Below are 22,327 nucleotides of genomic sequence, written 5' to 3'. Positions count from 1 at the left end.
AATTGTATGAATGTCATGCATTTAGTAGCTTATTTTGAAATGCAGTCCATTAATTTTTACGTAGAATGATTATGAATATATCATAATTTGAAAGAAAATACGATAATAATATTAATTTACTTGGTTTAATCTTAATTATATTCATATCTCAGAGAATAGTCTTTGTTAATATCAGGTTAAGCAGTTCGAACACCGGATCTTAGCGGGAATCTTATTTACGCGATGGTGACGAAATGACCCCAAATTTCGGTGGTTCCTGATGAAAAACGAGAAATCAACGCTGATGGATGAGGCCAGTAACACCGAATTGGTATGAAGTCTCTCAGTACATCACAACCGTAGCTAATAAACGTATTTTATTAAGTGTTATGATGCGATAACCTAGGACTGGGCTAAGTATTGTAGGCCTGGCTGACTGACCTACGAAAGGTGTAGCCTAGTTATGGCCGCCTATTTTATTCAGAATTTCTTTTAAATTGTCATGAATCTTTTACGTATTTTCTTGTTATAGTGTAAGAGGATTTTAATAAGGCCGTGTCGTGACTTAATCATGCCCTACCAAGGGTGTCATGCACTGAACTGGCCCGGGGCAGCTTCGTCCTTCCTGGATCCCCCTAAGTATCACTGAGTATCCCTGTATCAGTACTCTACACAGGATACTACACCCATTTGTTTTATGATACAAAATTCATCTAAATTAGACTTAGGCTATTCCGGTAACTGATTAAATTGTTAGGCTAGCCTGTGTAACCTAGGGTAAAATACCGAATGGCTGGCCTCTACCGTAGCGCGACCACCTTTCTGAAAAAGTACTTCAACACGTCCTGTAACTGCCAGCGTCCGTTGAAGCAACACCTCGAGACCTCTACTTTCCTCTCCAAGTCAGTTTTTTTCACCCAAGTCACAAATGAAAGCCTTAATCATTTCCGATTTTCGGGAAGGTGGTCGCGCTATGGTAGAGGCTGGCCATTTGGTATGTTACCCTATGTGATTACCTCATGACCATCAGCTGAGGCTTAGGCATTTTGTGGCTTGGAGGCTAATTGCTCATTTTTACCTCCCCCCCCCCCCCCCCCCCCCCCCCCAACTGCTATTTTAGGCCATATCTAAGAGTGGTAAACCTACAGAAAAGCTCCATAAAGGGCCATACTTAGTACCAATCCCTTAGGGGTGAATGTAAAAATATTTTTTAAAAAAGTTTTTCTCAGATTTATTTCTCCTGTTCTGCATTATGTACGTATACACCCTTTTCCATATTGTTCATTAGAGAAATTCTCTTAATAAATGATATCTGCGTGCAGAACCCTTCTGTAGAACTACCCAGACAATAATCTAAGATTGGTTTTTGTGTGTGGGTAAAGTACTGTTCATGCTCAAAATAATGAAATATGATTTTTACTGTATTGGTTGTGATGTGATTCTGAAAATTGTGATGTTTATTTACACTGGACATGCTTTGTTAACGCACCACAAGTCCCATATTCAACAGTAATGGGAGCTCCCAGTAGTTGGGTACATATGACAAACACTTAGTACAAAACCATTGCTATGCAGTAACCTAACCTTCTTTACTTAACCTCTCTTTAATATGTGTACTATTGAACTTAACCTTACTCAAGGACATGGCTTTTTGCTGGGGTTCTTCCACTTAGATGATGGGGGATTAATAATGGGTTAACCCAGTATCTACAATAGAAATGAATGTAAAATTTATATATCAAATATCATCAGCAAATAATTTGTTTATACGTATAGGTGGTAAGTGGGTGAATGTAGGGGACTTTCCCCTCTCCCCTTCAACCTGCAGTAAGCTGATGTGTTTTCCTCAACAGCTCCCCATTGGCCCCATACCATTTGGTATGGGATCCAGAGATCATCCTTTGACCCCTTCTTCTGTCATAGAGGTATGTTTTGAAGTAGCCTTAACTAATGTGTATGAGGGAGTGGACCACTTTCTCTGAATGGTGTCGTAGACATGGAGTTGTAGACTTATATACTTATCCACCTTTTTTTTTTTAGACAGGCTCCTTGCATTCCTTGTGGTGAGGTGTATTGCTCTGCCTTGAGCCAGGTCTTCCGATTGAAGGGCTTGGAAATCTCTTACTGGTAGAGTTGAGTGCACGTGACCTATCCTTGGCAGCATAATTCAGGCACTGTAGAGCCCTTGAAGAGATTTTGGATCATAATCTCACCCTCAGTACTTGTTCTGTAAGCCTTACCCTTCATAATTGGCATGGAACTTGGAAGGTTTGGGATTCCTCTCATTTGAGTAGTTTGTTAGTTTGTGGTGAAAACTCAGAACCATTCATTGTTTGATGAGAGATTCAAGAATTTCGTTAATTCTCTTTGGAAATTTTTAGAGGGGAGCCAGACGAGTTTAATTGGAGAGTCCCATTCTGATTCAGTAAAAAGCAGCCACCCTTAGTTACCTCTTGATCTGAAATGTAGCTGGTTACAAAAGGCCAACACCACTAATCCCCCTGTTTGGGATGGACATATCCTAATCCTCCTGTTTGGGATGGACATGTCCTTTCTTAACATTCTATAATTGTTATACCTACTCTCACTAAGCAGTGTGTAATTGACACAACCTATCTAAACAATCTGTAATTGACAAAGCTATTTAGGTGTAGTTTTGACTGCTCTGGAATTAAAACCATAGGACTGAGTCATTTTTAGACTTTCTTAAGTCTTGTCCAAAGAATTTATGTTTTACCCCCATATGAGGAACTGGAGTTTAATGCAAGAGCTTATACTGCACTCCATTAAATGGTAATGTAAAGTAATTGCAAATCTATTGTGAAATACTGATATTCTTTCAGAGTTCTCATTTTTTCTTTTTCATTGCAGTTGGAGCTGAAGCTGGAAGAGGCTAGAAAGTTACTTCGCTTGAAGAAGAAAAAGCTCAAGCAATATGACAGACGTCTCGAAGCTAAGCAGCACGTTCAGGAGACTCTCAAAAGATTTCAGGTGGTGGAGGAATCACAAAATGGTAAAATATATATTGAAGCCTTTCTACTGAGTTAATGTTGGTCAGTTTAATGTCAGATGTAGATGATGATATGCAATCAGTTTAATTTCATAAAGAAATATCTTTTCTAGTACTGGGTCATTTTATGTCAAATAATTTTTACATTTCATGTATTATTTATTCAGCTCTCTTATCATGCTGAGTGACTTTCATAAATGAATGGAATGCTATTCAAGTTTTAAGATGTGAAATTCTTGAATAACTTTTGCAGTTGTTACTCTGTAGGAATGGTTATGGATTTTGCAATGGAGAACCGATCAAAGAGACTTTAAAGAATATTTTTTATTACATCAGTGTTCTGTTCAAAGTGTTCAAAGTGCCTTTTGGTGATGGTTCCCCCTCTAGAAGTTTAGGTGATTATGTTGATAAAAGTGTTGTATCTGTGATAGAGGGCCATATCCTAGACTCACAGTTCTTGTAGGATGTATTTTTTAATGATGGATAAAAATTTTTTTAACAAGTTGTACTGCTAGGTTGGTAGTGGCTGAAGGAAATGCTTAAACAGTGAATGTGAGGAAATGAAGCAGGTGGAGGTGGAAGGACTCGACAAAAGACCTCGAGCTACTATACTTTTGGTTTCATTTTGATTTTGTGTAAACATTTTGATGTTCATTTCCATATATACCACATACTATCTTTCTTGTATCCCTTAGTTTCATACATTCAACTTACCTGTCAGATATATACATAGCTATAGACTCCGTCGTTCCCGACAGAATTTCAAATTTCGCGGCACTCGCTACAGGTAGGTCAGGTGATCTACCGCCCTGCTCTGGGTGGCAGGACTAGGAACTATTCCCGTTTTCTAATCAGATTCTCTCTGTCGCCGGCTGTATCAACATTGTTGTTACTTCCTCCTGACTTAGAATTCGTTTTTTTCGCAAAGTTTTGATCATCTCTCGCTGGATATTTGGTGACGTACTTGGATCGTTGTTTGGCATTCGCTATCGTGGACTGTTTTTTGGACTTGGTTTTTGGAATTTGTGAATATGTCTGATTCTAGTGTTAGTTTCAGAGTGTGTGTGAATGAGGGCTGTAAGTGAGGATTCCGAAAGCTTCGGTAGATCCTCACACTAGTTGTGGTGGGGGTGTAGAATGGTTGAATGTTCGATTGAGAATACGTGTAATGAGTGTGAGAAACTGAGTGCACAAGAGTGGAAGAATCTAACTTCTTACTTGAAGAAGTTTAGAGAAAGATAGAGAGAGGAAGGCGGCTTATAAAACCCGCAGAATGTCTGCCTCTCATGATTTACTATCTAGCTCTGTAGCTTCTTCCTATGATGATCATGACCATTCTGTTTCAGCCCGTTCACAAATTGCTAATCCCTCTAGTTCTGCTTCGGAAATAGCAGAACTTAGAGCTTCCCTTCAGAAAATGCAGGAAAAAGTCGCAGCATTGGAAGGTAAGGAAAGTGAATGTGGTAGTGATATTAGTGTCCCCAGTGTAGTGGAGGGGCGTCTGGTCGTCTCTGCGACGCTCCCAGGCCTAGACCTCTTCCAAGCTCCCGTGGCCCGAGGAGAAGGAAAGTCGAAAGCCGTACGGGGGTTGTGGAGAATCCCCAACGATCAGGCGTCCCTTCGGCAGAATCGATCGTATCGACTGCCAAGGACCGCTATAGGAAAAGCGTCCTTCGAGAGTGCTTTTCGTCGTCTAGTTCGCCTTCTCCTCCGAGAAGAGGATGGAAGGAGTCGAATCTTTCAACGTCCTTTTGAAGAGGAGTATGAAAGAGCATGAGCTCAATTCGAGTCCCGAGCGCTTCTCAGAAGGAGGAGCCGCCTTCGGTAATAAAGAAGGCGAGAATACATTCAGACTCTGGGTCTGGAAGGGATCCTAGAGCGCCCTTCCAGATCTCCTCTCCTAATTCGGAAGATTCCTCAACCAAGAAAATTTTGAAGAATGTGCAAGAGCAATTAGCCTTGTTAGTAGGAACTCGTTATAAGGAGCCTACTCGTAAGAAGGATGATAGGCTTCCTATTAAAAGATCTAAATACCTATCTCCTGCCAGGCGCGACGCATCCTTCAGGGGAGTTGTCGCACAGGCGGCCATCTCTGGGGGGAGCGGTGCGCTAGACAGGAGAGAGGTAAAGAAAGGAAGCTACTCCTGTCAGAGTAGGGCGCCAACCAGAAGCCAGGCTCCGAGTAGGCGCAACGAGCCAGTACAAACATTCAAGATCTTCAATCAAGCGCCAAGAGTTAGCTGAAGAGGAAGATCCTGTTAGGAGTAGAGCACTTGTGAGACGGAAAGCGCCTACCGGAATCAATACTCCTACTAAACATCAGACGCATGCTAAGGATCAGGAGTATTCGGAACGACGTGCTCCTACCAGACACCAGGAGTCGTCGGGCCTAGATACTCCTCCTAGCGCCAGGAGTATTCTGAACTAAATACTCCTCCCAGCGGGCCCAGGTAAGTATTCCGAAGCTTATAACTCCTCACAGGCGCCAGGAGTACTCTGCACTTAATACTCCTCCAGGCGCCAGAGTATTCCGAAGCTTATATACTCCTCCAGGCGCCAGGAGTATTCGGAACTTAATACTCCTACCACACGCCAGGAGTATTCTGAACAAAATGCGCCTACTAAAAGACAGGAGTATTCGAGGCGCTCTGCGCCTGCCAAGCGCCAGGAGTATTCCAAGCGCGTTACTCCTCCCAGGCGCCAGGAGTATTCCGAAGCTTATACTCCTCCCAGGCGCCAGGAGTATTCGGAACTTAATACTCCTACCACGCGCCAGGAGTATTCTGAACAAAATGCGCCTACTAAAAGCCAGGAGTATTCGAGGCGCTCTGCGCCTGCCAGGCGCCAGGAGTATTCGGAACTTAATACTCCTACCACGCGCCAGGAGTATTCTGAACAAAAATGCGCCTACTGAAAAAGCCAGGAGTATTCGAGCGCTCTGCGCCTGCCAGGCGCCAGAGTATTCCAACACGTTACTCCTCCCAGGCGAGATACTCCTGCTGTACAACAGGCGCATTCCTCGTATGAAGAGCCTGACACTCGTAAGAGAGTAAGAGAAGAGTCAGTAGAAAGAAGAGAGCCTTCTCCTTCCGAGCCTATCAACCCAGAAGATGCCTCGGAGGACGAAATGAAGGAAGGATCTTCTAATTATAAAGTTCTTTCGTCCCTTCTGTTGGAGGAATATGGAGACTCTTTGACGCCAGCTGCTCCCCCTTCTCCACGCTCGCAGTTTTCGAGCACGAAAACACTCAAGTCTTCCTCTTTCCTTAAAATGAAGCCTGCTATTTCTATGAGGAGAGCTCTACAATCTCTTGACTCCTGGTTCAAGAAGAAGAAGGAGTTAGGAAGGACGGTCTTTTGTATGCCTCCCGCTAAACTTACAGGGAGGGAGAGGAATTTGGTACGAAACGGGAGAGGATATGGGATTATCTCTGTCCGTTTCAGCTGAATCAACAGACTTCTCGAGTTTTGGTGGATTCGTCGAGAAGGCACGCCTTGAATGCAGCGAAGGTTACATGGGGGCTTTCCGGAAACGGACACAACCTCATCAAGGGACTTTTTCACACTTTAGAAGTTTTTAACTTCTTAGATTGTCCCGTTGGGGTTCTGGCCAAGAATCTCAAGAAAAGGAACAACTCGACCCAGAAACCCTAATTGCATCCTCGCCTGCATTGATAAGGCTGTTCAGGATGGATCGGCTGAGGTATGCTCCCTATATGGTGCAGGAGTTTTTAAAGAAAAGGCGGTGCACAGTGCTTTCCTCACGAAGGCCGTCTCTCATTCGCAGAGAGCCGCCTTATTGTTTGCGCCTCTCTCTGAACACCTTTTTCCCTCGCAGTTGTGAAGGACATCGCGCATTCTCTGACGGAAAAAGGCCACCCAGGATCTCTTAGACAATCCTCAAGGAAGAATAGGACTGTGGCTAGTGAGGAAAAGAAAGTGGCTCGCCCAGCTCAAGAAACAGCCCTTTCGAGGAGGTCTTCCAACTAGACCGTCGCCAGAAGGAAGTCAACCGATAAGAGGGGCAGGTCTTCCTTCCGTCCCTTTAAGAAAGGAAGTGAGAATTCTGTCCTCCAGACACCCGTAGGAGCCAGGCTACATTATTTTGCGAAGCCTGGGAAGACATAGGAGCCAACACTTGGACGATGTCGATTATCAAGAAGGGTATCGCATCCATTCAAGGACATTCCTCCCTTGACAACATCTCCGAGGGAATTGTCCGCCAGATACAGGGACCCTATATGAGGGATACTCTTCGTCAGATGGTGGAACAGATGTGGGACAAAAGAGCAATAGAACTTTGTGCTGGATTGCAACTCCCCGGGTTTTACAATCGCTTGTTTTCTTGTAACAAAAGCCTCGGGGGGATGGAGACCGGTACTGGACGTAAGGTGCGCTGAACAAATTTGTCGAACAACAGAAGTTCAGCATGGAAACGTCTTGCTCAGTCCTTGCAGCACTACGACAAGGGGATTGGATGGTGTCCCTAGACCTTCAGGACGCATACTTCCACATCCCGATCCACCATTCGTCGAGGAAGTACCTCGATTTATGTTCGAAGGAAGAAATTATCAGTTCAGGGCCCTGTGTTTCGGCCTGTCCACGGCTCCTCAAGTGCTTCACAGACGTGATGAAAAATGTAGCAAGGCACTTACATTTGAAAGGGATTAAATGTCTCCCTGTACTGGACGACTGGCTCATCAGAGCCAGGTCTCAAAAGCAGTGTTTGGAGGACCTGTTAATAACACTGGAATTGACAAAGTCTTTGGGATTGATCGTGAACCTCCGAGAAGTCTCAGATGATCCCCAGCCAGAACGTGGTTTATCTGGGATTCAGATGGATTCTCGGGGTTTTCGAGTTTTTCCATCTCAAGAGAGATTAAAGAAAGGCTGTGCCACAGTATCGAACTTTCTAGGGAAAGAGCGCACTTCAGCGAGGGAATGGCTGAGCCTTCTGGGAACCCTTTCCTCGCTCGAACAGTTCTTTCTCCTAGGAAGATTACATCTTCGACCTGCTTCAGTTCTTCCTAAGAAGAAGTTGAGTTGGAAGACAGGTCAGCTTTCGGACGACACGTTTCCAATATCGGAAGAAATAAAGAACATCCATTTGAAGTGGTGGTTGGTTTCCATTAAGGGAAAAACAAAGGAGTGTCCCTGCAAGTACGGAACCCAAGCCTGATATTGTTTTCAGACGCCTCGGAGCGGGCTGGGGTGCAACATTGGGACCCAGAGAAGTGTCAGGCACCTGGTCGGCAGAACAGGTGTCATGGCACATAAATTGCAAAGAGCTCTTAGCAATTCACCTGGCGCTAAAGAGCTTCGAACACTTAGTCAGAGGCAAATTCAGATAAATTCAGACAATACGACAGCTCTGGCTTATGTCAAGAAGCAAGGAGGGACGCACTCTTTTGCTCTGTACGAGCTGGCACGGGATCTACTGATTTGGGCGAACCAAAGGAAGGTAATTCTTCTAACAAGGTTTGTTCAAGGGGAGAGGAATGTGAGAGCGGACAGATTGAGCAGGAGATTCCAGGTCCTTCCCACAGAATGGACACTCCACTCAGAAGTCTGTCAGAGCCTTTGGCTCCTTTGGGGGAAGCCTCAAATAGATCTATTCGCCACATTCCTCTCCAAAAGGATAGATACATTTTGTGCCTGAGGTGGAGGATCCCCGGGCTTATGCAACAGACGCCTTTCTCCTGGACTGGTCAGGAATAGACGTTTACGCTTTTCCCCCGTTCAAGATACTGGGGGAAGGGGGAAGTAGTCAGAAAATTCGTGGCATCCGAAGGAACCAAGATGACTCTGATCGCTCCGTATTGGCCAGCTCAAATTTGGTTCACAGAGGTGATGGATGGACAGTGGACTTCCCCAGATCTCTTCCAAACAGAATAGATCTGCTCAAACAACCCCACTTCAGAGGTACCATCAAAATCTACCCGCTCTTGCTCTGACTGCCTTTCGACTATCGAAAGACTTGTCAGAGCGAGAGGGTTTTCTCGCCAGGCAGCAAACGCAATTGCTAGAGCCCGCAGATCATCTACTAGGCGAGTGTACCAATCGAAGTGGGAAGTTTTCAGAAACTGGTGTAGGTCGAAGAAGCTGTCCTCTTCCAGTACCTCTGTGACCGAAATTGCAGATTTCCTTCTGTTTCTTAGACAAAAGTCGCATCTCTCGGTACCAACTATTAAGGGTACAGGAGTATGCTCTCAGCAGTCTTTAGAAACAGAGGATTAGATCTAACGAATGATAAGGATTTGCACGACCTCATTCGTTCATTCGAAACATCTAAATCACTTGAACCTAAGGTTCCAAGCTGGAACTTAGATGTGGTTCTTAAATTTCTTTCATCAGATGAATTCGAACCACTTCACACTGCTTCGTTCCGTAATATCACTAGAAGTGTTTGTTTCTGATGTCTCTTGCAACGGCAAAAAGAATCAGTGAGTTACACGCCCTTGAATCAAGAGTTGGCTTCAAAGGAGACTCCGCAATTTGTTCATTTCAGTCCCTTTTTCTGGCCAAAAATGAAAACCCTTCGAATCCCTGGCCCAGGAGCTTCGAAAGTGAAAGGACTTTTCTAGTTTGGTGGGCAGAGAGGCAGAAAGATCCCTTTGCCCAGTTAGAGCTCTAAAATTTTATCATGGACAGGAAGAAGCAGTTGGGGGGTTCGCAGAAAGGTCTTTGGTGCTCAGTGAAAGACCCGCCCCAAGAGAGCAATGTCCAAGAACGCATTAGCCTTCTTTGTTAGAAGTGTTATCACAGAAGCTCATAAGAAGTGTCCAGATGATTCTTTTAATCTTCTAAGAGTGGAGCCCACGAAGTTAGAGCAATCGCAACCTCGGTGGCGTTCCAAAGAAATATGTCACTAAAAGAACATTTTGGACACAACTTATTGGAGATGCAACTCTGTATTTGCATCCCATTATTTAAAAGACGTGCGAGTTACGTATGATAAATGTTTTTCGTTAGGTCCGTTTGTGTCAGCACAGACGGTTCTGGGTAAAGGAGAAAGCACCAATCCTTAAATTATGTTACGTAACCCTCTTGTCGGATGTGTTCTCCGGGTTTTCGCTGTATGGGAGTGTCAGTAGTTCGCACAGGCGCCTCACTTTCTCTTCATTTGAAAATCGAAGTGACATCTGACTATTAGAGGGGTACAAAATTTTGTTATTTTTGTATGTATGAGTTTCGAGTTTGTGGTTGTTTGCAAAGAGTTTGGGGATAACTCTAGGCAATCTTAGAACTAACACGGGTTAGGATCGGGTGATCGGGGATTGGTTGTGTGCTCCTTAAATTAGTGCGTGTTGTCATATAAGCGGATGTGCTCCCATTGACAAACGCCAGTTAGGATTCTGTCGAGTAAGTGGAAGAGACCCCATCGACAGATCCCACAAGAACTCTTGGCCACAGATCACTATCTCGCTAAGGCTCTTGAGATGAAGCAGACTCCTGGGCAGTAGCCACGAAGTCTTCCATCTAAAAAGGTAGGAACTAAGGTTTTTATTATTAATACCTACAACATATGTTGTTTACCTGTCTAGTCAGTTGGTTAGCTGTCTCTTGCCCTCCACCAAAGGGTGTCAATCAGCTATGTATATATCTGACAGGTAAGTTGAATGTATGAAAAATGACATTGTTATGATACAATAAAGTTTCATACATACTTACCTGGCAGATATATACAATTGAAGACCCACCCAGCCTCCCCGCAGGAGACAGGTGGAAGAGAGAATCTGATTAGAAAACGGGAATAGTTCCTAGTCCTGCCACCCAGAGCAGGGCGGTAGATCACCTGACCTACCTGTAGCGAGTGCCGCGAAATTTGAAATTCTGTCGGGAACGACGGAGTCTATAGCTATGTATATATCTGCCAGGTAAGTATGTATGAAACTTTATTGTATCATAACAATGTCATTTTCACACATGAAACTTACCGAACAATTACATAGCTATACGCTTCTTACCTTACGGCAGTCGAAATTCCTTTATTTCTCGGCGCTATTAATCGCGCTGACGTGTAGGTGATACAACCCCGCCCACTTTCGGGATCCCCGTACTACTGGCGCTTTGCTTGACAATTCGTTTTCTGCCGCCCACGGTGAAACACCTGTATTTCACTGCAGTCAACTGTTCGCCATTTTGTTTGACACCCGATTTGGTGAAGTACAATTTTTCTTGGTTGTTTTTTGTGTTTGACGGCTTAGCTGCTTTCTTTATTATCTGTCTTTAGTGTGAGTTATGTCAGATTCAGTTCATCTGTTAGGTTTTGCAGCGAAGGCTGCAAAACTAGATTAGCCAAGTTATGTTATGACCCACACTCAAAGTGCGTGAAATGTAGGGGGCAAGAGTGTACTAAAGAGCGTACATGTAATGATTGTGAAGATCTAGATGATCAAGGATGGAAGAGTTTTTTGTCTCATCTTGATAAGATGGAAAAAGATAGGAATTCGAGCCAGCTCCTCTATCTTCGCCTCCTTCTACCTTTGTTAAGGATAGGAAAGTACTTTCGGCGAGTCTACCTAAACTGATGCTTTCGCAGTCGGCAAAAAGAGTCTTCAAAGAAGCAGAGAAGTGGCTGGATAAGAAGAGGGAGTCTGGTAAAGCCGCCTTCGCTGTCCCCACCGTCCAAGTTACAGAAGACATAATAAATTTTATGCTACCTAGAGAACTTACCCTCTTTGGGAGTCGCTGCCTCCGCCCAAGGAGATTTCTCCAGGTCTGGTGGATGCTAACAGAAAGGACAAAGAGCGTTTTGTGTCGGCGAAAATTTTTTTTCTTTTCTTCGCCTGATTTCGACCACCTGATTAAGAACCTATTTAAGGTAATAGAATTGTTTTCAGCTTCTTAGACTGGACTATTGCTGCATTAGCAAGGAAAATAGAGGATTGTCAGTCTCTGGAAGATAGCTTGGCGACAGACTGGCTTGATGTATTATCGTGTGCCGACAAAGCAGTCAGGGATGGCTCAGGGGAGCTTGCATCTCTTTTTACTCTGGGCGTCCTTAAAAAGAGAGAACTTTGGTGCTCTTTCACCTCCAAGGGAGTAACTTCTAACCAGAAGTCTGCTCTCATGTTTGCGCCTTTATGTAAGTCGCATTTATTCCCTGAACAGGTTATTCAGCAAGTTCTCGCAGATCTAGAGAAAAAGTCTACCAACGACTTATTGACTCGTTCGTCGACACGACGTCCCAAGGAGACACCACCTACAGGAGCTAAAGGGTCACCTCTTCAGAAGCAACCTTTCGCGGAGGAAAGTCTAGATGGCAACCCAGACCAAGGGACTAATTTGCGTCCACAGGCACAACCAGTAAGAAACCACCCTCGAGACAGTCGCGGACAAGTAGGAATTTTTACCCTCACACACCTGTAGGAGCAAGACTCCGCCTGTTTTGGCGGAATGGAGTCGAAGAGGGGCGGAACAGTGGGTGATCACAGTATTAAGAGAAGGTTATGTGATCCCGTTTGTGCAAGACCCACCACTGTCGAGTATTCCCATCGCCTTAACAGCATACTCGCAGGGATCAGAAAGAGCTTTGGCTCTTGCCAAGGAAGTAGAAGCCCTGATTACCAAGAAGGCCATAGAAATAGTGGAAGACATCTCACCGGGCTTTTACAACAGGCTGTTCGTTGTCCCCAAGTCATCGGGGGGCTGGAGGCCGGTCCTGGATGTGAGTGTGCTCTCAATATCTTTGTTCTGAAGACGAAGTTTCGTATGGAAACCAACCGGTCGGTTATGTCAGCTCTTTCGACCAGGAGACTGGATGGTATCGTGGACATGAAAGATGCATATTTCCATGTACCTATTCATCGGAGCTCCAGGAAATATCTACGGTTCGTTTTCGACGGCAGAGTTTATCAGTTCAGAGCGCTCTGTTTCGGACTTTCGACAGCCCCACAAGTATTTACTCGAGTCCCTGGCCCCGGTAAGTCGATGGTTACATTTGATGGGAATCAATATTGCTTTTTATCTGGACGACTGGCTTCTAAGGTCCGACTCCAGTCTCCAGTGTGAGAGGGATTTAAATCGGACACTAATATTACACAGCAACTGGATTAGTAATGAATTTAGAGAAGTCACAGTTAGTACCGAGTCAGAGGATTCCATATTTGGGGATGATTCTGGACTCACAAGTTTTTCGGGTTTTTCTCTCCCCAAGGAGAATAGTCTCCCTCCTTGCGACGGTACGAAAAGAATCTCTTTAAACGCTCGTCCTGCACGGCTCTGGAGTGGATGAGCCTGTTAGGGACTCTCGCTTCGGTGGAGACTTTTGTTACACTTGGTCGTCTTCACATGAGGACGCTACAATTCTACCTAAAGGCCAATTGGGACCGGAAAATTCAACCGGATTCGACTGTTATTCCGATCTCCGAGGAAATCAAGGAAGATCTTCGTTGGTGGTTGTCGGAGGAGAGCTCAGGAGGTTTGTCCCTCGAAGAACGAATCCAGAGCTAGAATTTTATGCCGACGCATCGGACTCAGGATGGGGAGCCCTGTTGGGGAAAGAGAAGACATCAGGTATCTGGACGAACGGAGAGAGGTCTTCATATCACATAAAAGAGCTGAAAGCAATTTTTCTTGGGCTTCAAAGTTTCACCCTCTAGTCGAAGGGTAAGAAAGTTGCGGTGTTCTCGACAACACCACAGCGCTGTCATATATAAGAAAACAGGGAGGGACACATTCGTTCTCCCTGTACAGAATGACGGAGCATCTTCTTCTGTGGGCGAATGCGCACAAAGTGACTCTCTTCCCCAGGTACGTGCAAGGGAAGCTCAACGTTTTAGCAGACGAACTCAGTCGTGCGCATCAGGTTCTTCCGACGGAGTGGACATTGGATATCAGAGTTTGTCAGGATCTATGGCGGTTGTGGGGACAACCAACGATAGACCTCTTTGCAACGTCCAGGAACAACAGGCTTCCTCTATTCTGTTCTCTGGTCCCGGACCCGTTAGCCTGGAAAACGGATGCAATGCTTCTCGACTGGTCAGGACTGAATGTTTACGCATTTCCACCATTTGCGATGATCAGAGAGGTATTAAACAAGTTCCAGAGTCACCAGAACGTTACGATGACTCTAATAGCTCCTTTTTGGCCCAGAAAGGAGTGGTTCCCGGATCTCCTGAGGATGTTAGTAGACTTCCCCAGGCTTCTGCCACAAATTCCATCGCTACTCAAACAGCCCCATTTCGACAGAAATCACCAAGGGTTGTCGTATCTCGCTCTGACAGGATTCAGACTGTCCGGGACCTGGTCAGAGCGAAAGGTTTTTCAAGAAGAGCGGCAGAGGCTATTGCTAACTGTAGAAGAGCCTCTTCGGCCAAACTCTTATCAGTCAAAATGGGGAGTTTTCATGTATGACACTTACCTGGCAGGTATATATATAGCTATATTCTCTGTTCGCACTGGCAGAATTTTCAAAACTCGCGGCAACCGCTAGATCACTGGTAGTTCAGGTGATCGCCACCCCGCTCCCGTGGCGCTGGTGCTCGGAATCATTCCCATTTTCCTCATGATTTTTTCTGCCACTGAACCGGCAACATCGTTGTTGGTTCCCTGCTAGAATTCGAACTCGTTAGCTGACTTTCGCTGTACTTGGATGGTTTATTGGGTATCGTATTGGAAAGTTGGATTGGCAATCGCGATTGGAAGTTCTTATAATGTCTGATTCTGGTGTAGTATTTCGAGTGTGTATGAAAGAAGGGTGCAAGGTGAGACTGCCGAAAGCCTCGGTAGACCCTCACACAGTATGTAAGAAGTGTAGAGAGGTTTTGTGTACTTGGGATAATAGATGTAATGAGTGTGAAAGTTTAAATGAGAAGGAGTGGAAGACTTTCACGAAATATGTTGAGAGACTAGAAAAGGATAGAGTAAGAAGATCGGTGTCTCGGAGTGAGAGGTCAGGATCTTCTAGTAAGGCCTTGAATACTTCTGTTATTTCTCCCCCTTCTTCCCAAGTAGAAGTTGTTAATCCTTCTCCTCAGGTCTCTCCTGCGCCTGCTGCTGTTTCTGAGGATACTAATTATGTGAAAGTGTTTGCCGCCCATGCGTCAATGGGCGATCAGATTCAGCGTCTTACAGACAAAGTGGGTACGTTTGAGAGTGTCAGTGTAGTGGAGGGGGCGGCTGATCGTCTCACTCGTGCTCCTAGACCTAGGTCTCTGCCAAGCTCCCAGACCCAAGGGAGAAGGCATGTCGACAGTCGAAGGGAGGCGAGAGGGTTCCCTTACGATCAGTCGTCCTTCAGGCAGTCCTGTTGCGTCCCATTTTGCGTGCAGCAGTGCGTCATAGAAAAGGCGACACTGGGAAGTGTTTTTCCTCTACAGATAGTTCTGCGTCAGGCAAGTATGGACGTTATGCGGAAGTTTCGCGTCCTCTGAAGAGGACGCATAAACATACGTCTTCTCAAGATGAGCGTGACCCTCAAGAGCGGTGGAGTAGTCCCGAGATTTTCTCTTCTAGTGATGAGGAAGAGGTGGTTCCGTTTAAAAGGAGGAGATCCTTTAAGTCAAGACAAGACGCAAGACTCATGTATACGCGGTTCTCTGGATAGGAGCCCTCCTTCTGAATCCGGAGCAGTCTCTCCGGTATCTTCTCCTTATCGTAGAGCTCAGGATCGAATTTCTCGTTTTAATGATCCTTCTCGTCGTCGTTCTCCGCTTGCTCAGACTTCCCGCCAGGAAACAGAGACTAGGAACTTCCTTGAAGAGATGCAAGGAAGGTTAGCCGATTTAGTTAAATCGTGGGGAACATCGGAACATCCTCCTACGAGGCGTAAGGACGCATCTCTCCCCGCCAAGTCATCTAAAAGGACGCATGATGGTTTGCCTCCTCCTCATCACGCTTCGGAGTCTCGGGTAGTACGCAAGTTACGGGAGCAGGACGCAGGACGCAAGTTACGAGAACAGGAAGCAGGACTCAAGTTACCGGAGCAGGACGCAGGACGCAAGCTTCCGGAACAGGACGCAGGACGCAACCTCGGAGCTCAGAAGGACGCAGGACGCAGGCGGCAGGAGCCGGCTTCTTCCCGCGAGGTTGGAGAAGATTTTCTGCAGCAATACCTTGGTTTCATACAATCAACTTACCTGTCAGATATATACATAGCTAAGACTCGTCGTCCCCGACAGAAATTCAAATTTCGCGCCACTCGCTACAGTAGGTCAGGTGATCTACCTGGCCTGCCCTGGGTGGCAGGACTAGGAACCAATCCCGTTTTCTACTCATTATATGTTTTCTGTCGCCGGTGGTATCAACATCGTTGCTGCCACCTCTTGACTGGAATTCGCTTTTCTAAGCAATTGATCATCTTTTTGTGGACTTTTGGTGAAGTACCTGGATCGTTGTTTTGGCATTCGCTACTGTGGACTGGATTTGGACTTGCTTTTTGATTTTTTTCTTCAGAATGTCTGATTCAAGTGTTTGGTGTAGAATGTGTGTGATGTAGGCTGCAAGGTGAGGATACCGAAAGCTTCGGTTGATCCTCACACTGTATGTCGCAAATGTAGGGGTTTTGATTGTTCTATTTCTAACACCTGTCATGAGTGTGAAAGGTTGAATGTTGAGGAATGGAAGACTAACTTCTTACTTGAAGAAGTTAGAAAGGGATAGAGTCAGAAGGGCTGCTCTAAGATGGCGGGTAGTTGTACAAGGCCTATTGAGCCTTTAGACAATTCTAACTCTTCTCTTAATTATGATTCTCTATCAGGACCCTCACTGACTGTACATTCAGATTCAGCTTCGGAAATTGCTGAACTGAAGCTACGATTCTCAGGATGAAAGCCGAAAGGGCTACCATAAAGGTAAGGATGGTGAAAGTGACTTTAGTGAAGTGAGTGGTCCCAGTGTTGTGGAGGGGGCGTCTGACCGTCTCTGCGACGCTCCCAGGCCTAGACCTCTTCCAAGCTCCCAGCCCAGAGGAGAAGGAAAGTCGAAGCCGTACGGAGGTTGTGGAGAATTCCCCCCGGTTCAGGCGTCCCTTCAGCAGGTGCTGTGCATAGACAGCCTCCCGCTCAGGACCGCTATCGAAAAAGCGTCCTCAGAGAGTGCTTCTCTTCGTCCGCTTCTCCCTCTCCTAAACGAGGGTGGAAGGATTCGGACTTGTCCAGGCCCCTGAAAAGGCACTGGAGAGATCCTGGTTTGGATTCAAGCCCGGAACGCTTTTCGGAAGAAGAACCTCCTTCTATCAAGAAGGCGAAGAGGGTTTCGCCGTTCCATGATGGGGGCAACACGCCTTCGAGGTCTACCTCTCCCGTTCAAGAAGACGCAGGAGAAGCGTCCAAAGGATCATTTTGGCGTACAGGAACAGCTTTCTCCCCGCCCTAGTAGGAGTCCTTTCGAAGGATCCTCCTCGTAAGAAAGACGTCAGACTGCCGGTCAAGAACGACGTCTTCCTTCTCCCACCAGGAGTGAGGCTCCTGCGAAACGTGAGTCTTTTGAGATCTCAGATAGAGACTCGTGGGAAGATATGGATCCGCCAGACAAGCGCGTAGCAACAGCTAAGCGCGAGGCGTCCTACAGACGAGAAGCGTCCTCTAAGAGAGAGTCAGACAAGCGAGAAACGCATTGCAGTCGAGAGGATTCTCCAGATGGGATACGTCTGCCAGATCAGTAGCTTCAGCCGAACGCGGAGTTACAAACAGGCGTGAGCATTCATCCAAGCGTGAGGCTCAAGAAGAACATCTGTCACGCAAGGAGGGGACTTCAGGAAGACGCGAGTCTTCAACAAGGCACGAGGTGTCAGTCAGGCGCGAGACGGTTCAGAGGCGCGAGGCACCAGTCAGGCGCGAGGCGCCAGCCAAGCGCGAAGAGTCAGTCAGGCGCGAGACGCCAACCAAGCGCGAGGATCTTGCCAGGCGCGAGGCGCCAGCCAAGCGCGAGGAATCAGCCAGGCGCGAGACGCCAGCCAAGCGCGAGGCTCCAGACAGCAAGCGAGGCGCCCAGCCAGGCGCGAGGCGCCAGCCAAGTACGAAGAGCCAGTCGAACATAGGAGCTCTTTACACTCTCTTAGCCCCTCTCCTATTAGGAGTTTGTCCCCAGTAGAGAGAATGGTTGGACAAGAAGACCAGGAACGAGAAGTGGTCTCTCCTGCTGATCCGATTATGGAAGAGGAATCAGAGGACGAGTCTCACAGTAAGGAAGGACTGTCGAACTACAAAGTCTTGACAGCTCTCCTTCTCCAGGAATACGGAGACGCATTGATCCCTGCCGCTCCTCCTTCGCCTCGTTCTCTGTTTTCATGCTCGAAGACTCCGAAATCGTCGGCTTTCGTGAAGATGAGACCGACGATTTCTATGAAGAGAGCTCTGCAATCGCTTGATAACTGGATGCTTACTAAGAAGGAGCTTGTAAGGACAGTCTTTTGCATGCCTCCCCCTAGACTGACCGGCAAGAGAGGGATTTGGTACCAGACTGGGGAGAATATGGGTCTCACTCTCCCTGCTTCAACTGAAGCTGACTTTTCCAGTCTGGTAGACGCATCCAGGAGACATAGCCTTCATACGGCTAAGATTACTTGGGGCCTTTCAGAGTTGGATCATCTCCTCAAGGGACTTTTTCACATTCTAGAAGTCTTTAACTTCCTAGATTGGTCCCTTGGGGTGATGTCCAAGAAGGCTCATGCCCCTGAAGGGCTAGAACCGGATGTTCTCCTAGCAATTCTGTCATGTATTGACAAGCGTTGCAAGACGGCTCAGGGGAAGTTTCTTCCTTGTTTGGAGCAGGTCTCTTGAAGAGAGATCTGTGTTTAGCGCTTTCTTGACGAAAGCAGTATCACACTCACAAAGAGCAGCTTTGTTATTCGCCCCTAGGTCTGATTTTCTGTTCCCGTCACAGTTGGTGAAGGATATTTCACGATCGCTGACGGAGAAAGCGACTCAAGATCTTCTCCTGCAATCGTCCAGGAAGAAGAGACCAGTAATGATGGGAGAAAAGAAAGGGACGTCTACTCCTGTTCGGCCCTTTCGAGGCGGCCCTCCAACGAGAGTTACCGCTAGAAGGAAAACGACCGAGAAGAGAGGTCGAGCCGCGTTCCGCCCCTTTAAAAGGGGAAAGTGAAGTGGCGCTCCTCCAAACAAACACCAGTAGTGCCAGGCTCCCGGGGATTTGCGGAAGCCTGGACTCGCATCGACACAGATCCTTGGTCGATGTCGGTTCTTCAGAAGGGATATCTCATTCCTTTCCTGGACAATCCTCCCCTGACGTCAACTCCGAGGGAATTGTCCGCCAATTACAAGGACCCTGTGTTGAAAGATACTCTTCAACAAATGGTGGATCAGATGTGGGACAAGAGAGCTATAGAACTTGTGCTGGATCGAAGCTCCCCGGGGTTTTACAATCGTCTTTTCTTGGTTGCGAAAGCCTCGGGAGGATGGAGACCAGTTCTGGACGTCAGCGCTCTGAACAAGTTTGTTCAAAAACAGAAGTTCTCCATGGAAACCTCTGCTTCAGTCCTGCGGCTCTTCGCCAAGGGATTGGATGGTGTCTCTGGATCTCCAGGACGCATATTTTCACGTCCCATCCATCCTTCGTCGAAGAAGTACCTCCGTTTCATGACGGGGGGAAGGATCTTCCAATTCAGAGCCTTGTGCTTCGGCCTGTCGACGGCGCCTCAGGTTTTCACGAACCTTTTGAAAAATGTGGCGAGATGGCTTCATCTGAAAGGAATCAGTATATCTCTTTATCTAGACGACTGGCTTATCAGAGCAAAGTCAGAGGAACATGTTTTGGAGGACCTGAATGTGACACTAAACCTTATAAAGACTTTAGGATTACTCGTAACCTCGAGAAGTCCAACTGATCCCCAGCCAGAACTTGGTCTATCTGGGGATTCGGATGGATTCTCGGGGTTTTTCGAGTATTTCCTTCTCAAGAGAGAATAGCGAGAGGTTTAGAAAAGTCTCTCTCTTCCTAAGGAAGGAACGGACTTCGGCGAGGGAATGGTTGAGCCTGTTAGGGACCCTTTTCCTCGCTCGAACAGTTCTTTCACCTAGGAAGACTTCATCTCCGTTCCTCTTCAGTTTCTTCCTCAGGAAGTTTCCGTGGAACATGAAGACATGGACTACGCTCGGACCGGTCTTTTTTGCCCATTCCAGATCTTGATCAAAACATCATCTAGAATGGTGGGTTACTCCCGCCCCTGAGGGAAAAACAAAGGTACTTCCCTGGAAATTAGCAGAGCCCAAACTTGTATTGTTTTTCCGACGCGTCGGAAAAAGGTTTGGGGAGCAACTTTTGGGGAAAGCAGAGAAGTGTCAGGCACTTTGGGAATGCTATTCAAGTGTCCTGGCACATAAACCTGCAAAGAACTACTTAGCCTGTACACCCTAGCTCTAAAGAGCTTCGAACCGTTTAGTTTGTCAACAAAGAATGTTTCAAGTAAATGCGACAATACAAAACCGGCTCTTGGCATACATTCGGAAAGGCAAGGATGGTACTCACTCGTATGCCCTTTACGAACTCACGAGAGAACTTCACTTCTGTTGTGGACATCCCAGAGGGACATCTCTCTCTTTGAACGAGGTTCGTGCAGGGAGTAAGGAACGTACGAAGGCGGACAGGCCTGAGGCATGGAGGAACCAGGTCCTTCCATTACCGAGTGGACCCTCCACTCAGAAGTTTTGCCTCCAAGCTCTGGTCTCTTTGTTTGGAACTCCTCCATGTAGACCTCTTTGCCAACGTTCCCTCTCGAGGAGACTGGAAGTCTTCTGTTCAGTTGGTAGAAATCCCAGAGAGCTCTAAGCAAGTAGAACGCCTTTCCTACTAGATTTGGTCTCGGTAGGTAAACGTTTACGGCCATTTCCCCCATTCCATAAGATTCTGGGGCAAGTACTCAGGAAGTTTGTGAACTTCCAAAGGGGACAAGAATGACCCTGATAGCCCCCTTTTGGCCTTTTGGCCAGCTCAAAGAATGGTTTCCAGAAGGTACTGGAGGTATAGTTAGACCTTTTCCCAGAAAGTTCCTTCCACAAAGGAGAGATCTTCTCGAGGACAACCAACCACCTTCGAGAGGTTTCATCAAAAACCTCCCCGCTCTCAGCTCTGACTGGCCTTTCGACTATCGAAAGACTTGTCAGAGCGAGAAGCTTTTCATAGGTAAAGCAGCAGAAGCGCGATCGCTAGAAGGCCCGGAGAACTTCCACTATTCCCGAGTTTATCAATCCAAGTTGGGAAGTTTTTTAGAGAAGGTGGTGTAAGTTCAAAGAAGTTGTCCTCCTCCAGTACCGTCTGTAGGCAGAAATTTAGCTGATTTTCAAAGTGTTAAATTTCTTGAGGGAAGGGAAAGGTCCGCAGCTCTCCGTAGCACCCCGATGAAAGGGCTATATTGAGTAATGCCTATCGAGGCCTGTGACTTTCAGGAATAGAGGTCCCTAGATTTTTGGGAAACCCCCAATAAGGTATCTGCCATGATCTCGATTCAGGTCCTATTTGAGACCAACAACCCCTCCTTATCATCCAATGACCTTCTCCCCCTTCCCAATTTCTGGAATTTAGCCACGAGTACCTGAAGTTCTTGTACTTCCAGAGGCGATTTTGAACCCCCCTACCCATTTGGTCCATCGATGGTTTTTCTGTGATATAACGAGGAAAATGTTGTTTATTCCTTTTGTCCACTGGCAACAGGCAAACAAAAGGGTTGAGGCGAACATGAACTAAGCAAACGCCCCTTAGTTGACCAAAAGTCGGTGGGTTCAATAATAGAATTCAGACCATCTGTTCTTTCAAGGAATTATTCTTGTTAGCGGAAGAATGACAAAATCCTTTCGAAAACCCTTGGCGGCCTGAGAAACTTTCGAAAGTAAAAAGGATTATCGTAGGGGTCTCGTGCCGGCACAGGAGGGAAACCGGAGAGGTCGCTCTTTGCCCAGTAAGGGCATTAAAGTTTTACTTAAGAAAAAAAAAGGACTAGTTTGGGAGGTTTCTAGACAAGGCCTGTGGTGTCTCAGTGAAGGATCCCATCAAGACCTATGTCTAAGAATGCATTAGCCATTTTTTTGTCAGGAACGTAATTATGGACGCTCATAAGGCCTTTGCAACGGAACGATTTCCTTAAACTCCTAAAGTAAGTAAAGCGCATGAAGTGAGAGCAGTGGCAACGTCTCTCTCTTTTACAGAGAAAGAATATTTCCGCTGACAGAATAGTCTTGGAAGCGACATATTGGAGATGTAATTCTGTGTTTTTGCGGCTCACTATTTGAAGGAACGTGCGTGTGACCGATGGAAACAAAGTTTTTTCATTTAGGTCCGTTTTGTGTCCTGCGGGCCACAGAATCCCTGGGTACAGGAGCTTACAACAATCCTTAAAGATAGATATGTTCTAGCACTTAATTCACTGAACAAGTTGCC

The 22,327-nt window shown here is 46.3% G+C and overlaps 2 protein-coding genes across 2 annotated transcripts in view; both read left to right on the top strand.

Moving 5' to 3' along the window:
* The window catches only part of LOC135209113 (uncharacterized), a 330,064-nt gene that overhangs the window by 181,382 nt on the left and 126,355 nt on the right, over positions 1-22,327 (top strand). The gene's annotated exons all lie outside the window — the stretch shown is intronic.
* The window catches only part of LOC135209107 (uncharacterized), a 40,325-nt gene continuing 18,159 nt past the window's right edge, over positions 162-22,327 (top strand). The window contains exons 1-2 of the mRNA XM_064241729.1: positions 162-310; positions 2,851-2,992. Coding sequence (XP_064097799.1) covers positions 260-310; positions 2,851-2,992 — 193 coding nt within the window. The 5' untranslated portion in view covers positions 162-259. The remainder of the gene's footprint in view (positions 311-2,850; positions 2,993-22,327) is intronic.

This window comes from Macrobrachium nipponense, chromosome 37 (assembly GCF_015104395.2).
Source record: "Macrobrachium nipponense isolate FS-2020 chromosome 37, ASM1510439v2, whole genome shotgun sequence".
Lineage (NCBI taxonomy): Eukaryota > Metazoa > Arthropoda > Malacostraca > Decapoda > Palaemonidae > Macrobrachium > Macrobrachium nipponense.
This window is presented reverse-complemented; position numbering and strand designations above follow the sequence as displayed.